At 31.2% G+C, this 7,030-nt stretch overlaps 1 protein-coding gene across 1 annotated transcript; it reads left to right on the top strand.

The window, feature by feature from the left end:
• The first annotated feature begins 2,826 nt into the window (after positions 1–2,826).
• Positions 2,827–6,143, top strand: LOC106292512 (nitrile-specifier protein 1-like). The gene is made up of 4 exons (XM_013728112.1): positions 2,827–2,853; positions 2,932–3,164; positions 3,900–4,160; positions 4,903–6,143. The coding sequence occupies exons 2-4, from the start codon at positions 2,973–2,975 to the stop codon at positions 5,935–5,937; spliced, it is 1,488 nt and encodes a 495-aa protein (XP_013583566.1). The 5' UTR covers positions 2,827–2,853; positions 2,932–2,972; the 3' UTR covers positions 5,938–6,143.
• The last annotated feature ends 887 nt before the right edge of the window (positions 6,144–7,030 follow it).

Here is a 7,030-nt window from a genome sequence, read left to right as displayed (position 1 = left end):
TAAAAAAGGAAAATAAAAAACATTTAAAAGATTTACTGAATATTTCCTAACCGTTTTTGGCTAGATTTTCGGATTTTGTAATTTTATTAGGTAGAATTTGCATTCTATCTGTTTAGAAATTAGAAGGTTTGGTAGAATATTGTATACCACCAATGTAGACAAAAAGACAATTCGAATAATGCATTTCCTACTTTAGTAGATTAAATATTTTTTGTAGCGCATCAAATCTACCAGTTATGTAGAGCATAGAGGGAATGAAGATTTTATATTCTTCCCTAGTAGTTGTTAATGTTTTCGGTGTATTGCGCATTCTACGGTTGGTAGATCACTATGTCTTTGTTAGATTATATATTCTAAACCTCCGTAGATAATAGATCTGATTTTCTAACACCTTTACCCCATTTTTGAAATTACTATTCAAACATTTTTTGAATTCAAATATATTTTTCTTATATGTAGTTGCTTATCTACATCAAATATATTATTTTTCCAGATTTTTTTTCATTTTTAAAAAAAATTGATTTGAATTTTTATATACAAAAAGGGTACTGAATGTCCAAAAGTGACAAAAATTGATTTTTTTCTAAGGGGACAATACCTTAGTTTAATTGTTCTATATTTGCAATTTTCCCTTTTATATATGCTCTTTCCCAAATGTATTCTATCAAACGCTATATTAGTTGGAATTTCTTAATGTAAATATTATCATTCACTTAGAAAACCACCGGCAGCTAGAATGATCATTATCTTCATTTTTTTCTTTTTGTCAAAGAATGGTCACTATCTTTTTTTTTTCTTTCTTTTGTCAGAAACATAAAAAGAATCACTTTCTTTTGTCAGAAACATAAAAAGAATCACGTCGATTCTGCAAACCAAAATGGTAGTTTTGCATCCATATAGACAACAAACGACAATTACTTTTTTGCATTGCGTGCAAGCCTGTCCGCTCTTGAATTCTTCGTCTGTGGTATATGAATGAGTTCTAAACTATTGAAACTTCTATTCAAGATCTTTTTGTCTTCTAAGTAACTTGCAAAGGGTGGCTATCGTATATATTGTATTATTATTCGAAAGCGTACGCAATTTTTTTGTTGTTTTGATTTTTTTGATTACTATTAATAGAAGTTCTTGCAGAAAATAGAATATACCGTTTTCACCAAAATAAAAAGCAAACTAAAATAAAAATATGACAGCTAATAATTATTAATATATGTAAAATAATTATGTCCATATATGGGGGCAAAATATCTAATATGAATTATTTTTCAGAAATTTTAGAAAATCATAGGAATGAAGTTCTTGTCTAGAATTCGTGATATAACTTGAAACCTAACCTATGATCTAACTTAGAAACATAAAACCATACTTTCAAATCATGATTAAAATAATTAAAACAAGAATTTTATCAATTAGATATTTGAAAAGTTATAATATCTTATCCCTAATAAAATATTTTAGTCACAGTTTTTAAAGTAATGTAATTTTTTTAACAAATTTTCTCATATACAATATTGTAGATTTGTAATTATAATAAAATAATCTTTGCCATGGAATATATAACTAAAATAAAATTTAAGGAAATATAATGCCGTTATTTCATGAACATATTTATAAAAATATTAAAAACGGAATATAATTTATCCTCACCAAAACTGCAAAACTATAAAATACATGATAGTAGTTAAGAAAAGATGAAATTTAAGTCGACCGAAACATATCATCTCTATTCAGTTATCAAGTATTAAATTAGGGATTTGATTATTTTCTCACCAAAAGTTTAGGAGTTTTATTGTATTTCATTAATAGCGCATTTGCCACGAAAGTAGCTCTTATCGTAACAAAACTTAAGTTCACCCTCTAAGGTTGAACTTTTAAATTCACATATCCTTCTAAGACCAATCAAAGTGATACATAGATAATTAATTAAAAAATATTAAATTTATTTAAAAATAACTAAAAAATAATAATGCTAATTTTAACAACGCTGACGTCGCTAGCTAATCGTAAACCCGAAATATTAAATTTTCAACCCTAAACCGTAAATCTTAAACCAAAATCCTATACCCTAAACCCAAATCTTAGACCGTAAACCCAAACTGTATACTTTAAACTCAAATCCTAGACCCTAAACCCAAACCGTAAACCTTAAATCAAAACTATATACCCTAAACCAAATCCTAGACCCTAAACCAAAATCTTAAACTTTAAACCCAAACCGTAAACCCTAAACCTAGACGCTATAAGGTTTGGATTTAGGGTCTAGGATTTAGGTTTAGGGTATATGGTTTGGGTTTAGGGTTTATGGTTTGGGTTTAAGGTATACAATTTGGGTTTAAGGTATAGGATTTGGATTTAGGGTTTAGGATTGGGGTTTAGGATTTAAGGTTTACAGTTTAAAATTTAAGATATAGGGTTTACGGTTTAGCTAGCAGCGTCATCGTCGTTGAAATTGACGTTATTTTTTTTTTAATTATTTTTAAATAAATTTAATATTTTAATTAATTATTTACATGGCATTGATTGGCCCTGGAAGGAGAGGTGGATTTAAAACTTCAACCTAATGTTTTGTTCCTCTTATCATGCCTCTGGCAATGCTCCTTGTATAACTAATTAGGAAATTATGAGTTGGCGCTTGTATTGGGAATTTGGGTGTAATGAAAATATATTCCGATCCAACTACTTGCGGTATGTCAACGTGTACCCACATGGATTCATTCATTATTTAAAGTCTCGTGTACCGCACGATATAAAATACATGAAGAAATTCGTCGATGTGAACTTCCCATGGCGATAAATACCCATGCAATTTCCCAATATGGATCACTGCACCACCAATCATTACATTATTCCCAGGTCACTTCTCTCAACATCTCTCTCCCTCTATCCCATATTACTGTTTTGTATATGATTTAGCTATATTCGTAACTACAGGTTGTAATATTCGTAAGATTGATCAAGCGCAAGCAAAAGCGATGGCCCAAAAGTTGGACGCAAAGGGTGGTGAGAAGGGAGATGTATGGGATGATGGCGTTCACGAAAATATTAGAAAAGTATATGTTGGGAAAGGCCAGGACTGTATAGCTTTCGTCAAATTTGAGTATGTTGATGATTCTGAAGTGGTTGTTGGAGATGAACATGGAGAACAAACACAAGAAGTTGAAGAGGTACTAATAATATATACCCAGTGCCGTGCCTCCATTGTTAAAAATGAAACTTTGGCTTAGGACAGCAATTTTTAAAAAAATTAATAGGGCATATTTCATTAATGTTTTTCACACCGAAGTATCTTTCATTAATTAATTTCTGATTAAATCATATTTTATTAATTATATTATTTTAATCCTACATAATAGATAATAGAAGATATCTAACTATCTATATATATATATAGTTTGTGTTAGAAGTTTTATAGTAATTTGGATAAGCTCAATGCTTACTAGATGAAGAGACCGTGGAAGATTGATTGTTATGGTTATAATTAATGGACTTATGGCTATCTTATGATATTTTAGTATTTTAATAGTAGAATAACCAGATAAAAATAAATTATAAATAATTGTTAGTACTATAAAGATAAGACAAATAAAAAAATTGAGTAATTTTGGTTATCTGTGCATGAAAAATGGGTTTAGACATTAAATTAGAATTGGGTTATAAATTTGTAAAAAAAAATACTTAGAACTTTAGAATAAATATTTTACTTTTTGATGTTGTTAATGTTTTTGCTATGCAGCAATATTATTTATTATTGTCATTTGATAAAGTAAAGGCATTTTAGTTTTATCTGCTTATGTTAGCCATAAGTGTTCTCACGGCTCTGTATATTTCATATAAGGTTGAAAATATCAGTTTTGTTCAATATTGGTGTCGTACCAAGAGTTGTTTTTTTCTGTATGTAGTTTGAGATTGATGAAGATGACTACATCGTTTACGTAGAAGCTTTCCGTGAGAAAGTAACTCAAGAAACCATCGTGGCTCTTAAGTTCGAGACTTACAAAGGCAAAACCAATATGCACATCGAGACGAGTCCGGGGGTAAAGTTTGTTCTCCAAGGTGGAAAAATCGTTGGGTTTCACGGGCGTTCGACGGATGTTCTACACTCCCTTGGAGCCTATGTTTCTTTCTCATCCACTATTGATTCGCTTGGAAACTGGATAAAGGTAGAAATATCTTAGATCGACATTAAAAATAAATTTTCTTTTCAACATAGACACACCATTTACAGTAAAAAAACTCTATAAATTAATAATGTTCCGACTATGGTATTTTATTAATTTATAGAGTTATTAATTTATAAAAAAAAATTTCGATTTTACCGTATATACATTAATTAATTTTTGGAATTAAATTTTATACTATTTTAGTTATTATTTCCTGTATATCAAATATGTTTCATAGACTTTAAGCGTTATTTTAGATATAATTTTAGTAAATACTATCAAAATATATTGAAATATTAAGAAAAAAGAGATGAAATTTATTTTGAATATAAAATAAATAATATATTTTTGTCTATACTTATATAAACTATATATATAAATTATTAATTTATAATTTTAATGGGACTATATATTTATATAAGATTTTCTAAAAAAATATTATCTTATTATCTTATCGATTCATGTCATTTTAAATCGGCCTAATTTGAAACCGAAAAATTTATTAATTTACCTTGTTTATTAATTTATCGAATATTAATGTATAAATTTTCTATTGTATATGTGATTATGCGAAAACAAGGGTGACTAAATTTGAAAAGTCAACGTAATAGGGGCTATATATGTATATATAACTAAAAGTATATTTGTTAAAAGAATTGAATGCGTATATCTTGATATCATCTAATCGGATTGTAAATCTCTTTAAAAATGTGTTAAGTAACAAATCTTAGTAACTTATAAGGTGGAGCAAAATGGAGAGGGTCCAGGGCTAAGATGCTCACATGCCATAGCACAGGTAGGAAACAAGATTTACTCCTTTGGTGGTGAGTTTACACCAAATGTGCCAATTGATAAAGACCTTTATGTCTTTGACCTCGAGACCAAGAGTTGGTCCATTGCTCCAGTCACGGGAGACATTCCACACCTCTCTTGCTTAGGCGTCCGAATGGTGTCAGTTGGATCAACCCTCTATGTCTTTGGAGGCCGAGACGCTTCCCGTAACTACAACGGTTTCTACTCTTTTGACACGAACACGAATGAGTGGAAACTGCTAACTCCCGTGGAAGAAGGACCCGCTCCTCGTAGCTTCCACTCTATGGCAGCCGATGAGACCAATGTTTATGTTTTCGGTGGAGTGGGTGCTGCGGAGAGGCTCAAGACCCTGGACGCTTACAACATCGCTGATCAGAAGTGGGTACAGTGTGCGACTCCAGGAGAATCGGTTAGCATAAGAGGAGGAGCCGGGCTCCAAGTAGTGCAAGGGAAGGTTTGGGTGGTCTATGGATTCAATGGATGTGAAATAGATAATGTTCATTACTACGATCCAGTTGAAGACAAGTGGACACAAGTGGAGACATTCGGTGAGAAGCCTTCAGCGAGGAGTGTTTTCGCTAGTGCGGTTGTTGGGAAACACATTGTGTTGTTCGGAGGTGAGATAGCGATGGATCCACAAGCTCACGTGGGTCCGGGACAATTGATCGATGGGACTTTTGCGTTGGATACAGAGACGCAGAAATGGGAGAGGTTGGATAAGTTTGGTGGAGAGGAGGAGACAGGACTATCAATACATGTTGGGATCCCGATCCTAGGAAATGTAGATGTTTCGCTCGGAAACGTTCTAAATGAAGAAGAGAAGGAGACTCCGGATGTTAGAGGATGGTCAGCTTCCACGAGTGGAACAATTGATGGTAAGAAAGGGCTGCTGATGCATGGTGGTAAAGCTGTCACCAATGACCGTTTTGATGATCTCTTCTTTTACGAGTTTGACTCTGCTTAAACGTTTTGGTTTGATCATTACCGTTTGTGGTTGTTTGTGTTGTGTGTGTGATTCAATAAGGGAGGGTCGTGATACTATATGATCCTTCATCATCTTTCTTTTTTTTTCTATATGTTTGCGTTGTGTGTGATTCAGTAAGGAAGGGTCGTGTAAGATCCTTCATTATCTTTCTGTTTTGTTTATGTATGTTTCCTTTTTAATGAATAAACGGCTAGCTTTCTCAATAAAAATCACCAAATTAAGAACGCAGAGCCATAGCTTAAGCTTTAATTTGAAGAACAACGATGGATGTGTTGGAAACTTAGGAAGCACGTGTACATTAGAGCGACATCAATCCTAATCCTTTATACCTACACTTTTTCAATAAGTCATGAAGAGTGGTCTACACGGATAGTTCATATATATACTATACTTTTTTCTTAATCCTTTAAAAGCCAATATATACATACTCCAATCTGAATAAATCTAACTGTTTGGCCTATTTAAACCTTGAACTGAATATGCCTTGTGTGGAGCCCCGCATCACACAATCATAGTACTGCTCGGGATCATGGTTCAAATATGATATGACCGGTTAGACAAAAAAAAATCTGTTTTTTAAAGAAAAATATGAAATATATTTTAAAAATTGGAAAGAAATAAACAACCAACAAGAAAATAGAATAAGTACAAAATAATCACATGTTTATTGTAACTTAAATACAACACAAATTATAAATACATCTTGGTATTTCTAAAATAAATACATACAAAAGAAACAAAAATGTAATGAGAAATTGTTACAAGAAAAATGTATTGAAAAGAATTTCAGGCCCTAATTTCAATTTTCAACTGACACGATGAATCATACAGATCACGTAGCGCTTTATTTCACTATAATCCTACATAAAAGAGTGATTCTATCAAATATCACCACACATTTATAAAAAGATACCAACAAGGTTTAATAATTTTTGTATCTTAGTTTTTTTTGTTTAATTTTATATTATTAAAAGATATTAAACAACCACATTAACCATATAATAAACAAAACTATTTTTTCTTACATGTTATATTTTGAATTTTTAAAACGACTATAAATTACTAAAAATGT

The sequence above is a fragment of the Brassica oleracea genome, chromosome C5 (assembly GCF_000695525.1).
Source record: "Brassica oleracea var. oleracea cultivar TO1000 chromosome C5, BOL, whole genome shotgun sequence".
In the NCBI taxonomy this organism is placed as follows: Eukaryota; Viridiplantae; Streptophyta; class Magnoliopsida; order Brassicales; family Brassicaceae; genus Brassica; species Brassica oleracea.
Note: the sequence above shows the minus strand (reverse complement) of the source record. Positions and strands in the feature narration are given on the sequence as shown.

Bases quoted from the DNA above. Each gene is read 5' to 3' on its own strand.
- LOC106292512 (XM_013728112.1), top strand. From the start codon at position 2,973: ATGGCCCAAAAGTTGGACGCAAAGGGTGGTGAGAAGGGAGATGTATGG. The intron at 3,165-3,899 runs GTACTAATAATA...TTCTGTATGTAG, and splicing joins AAACACAAGAAGTTGAAGAG to TTTGAGATTGATGAAGATGA. The intron at 4,161-4,902 runs GTAGAAATATCT...GTAACTTATAAG, and splicing joins CGCTTGGAAACTGGATAAAG to GTGGAGCAAAATGGAGAGGG.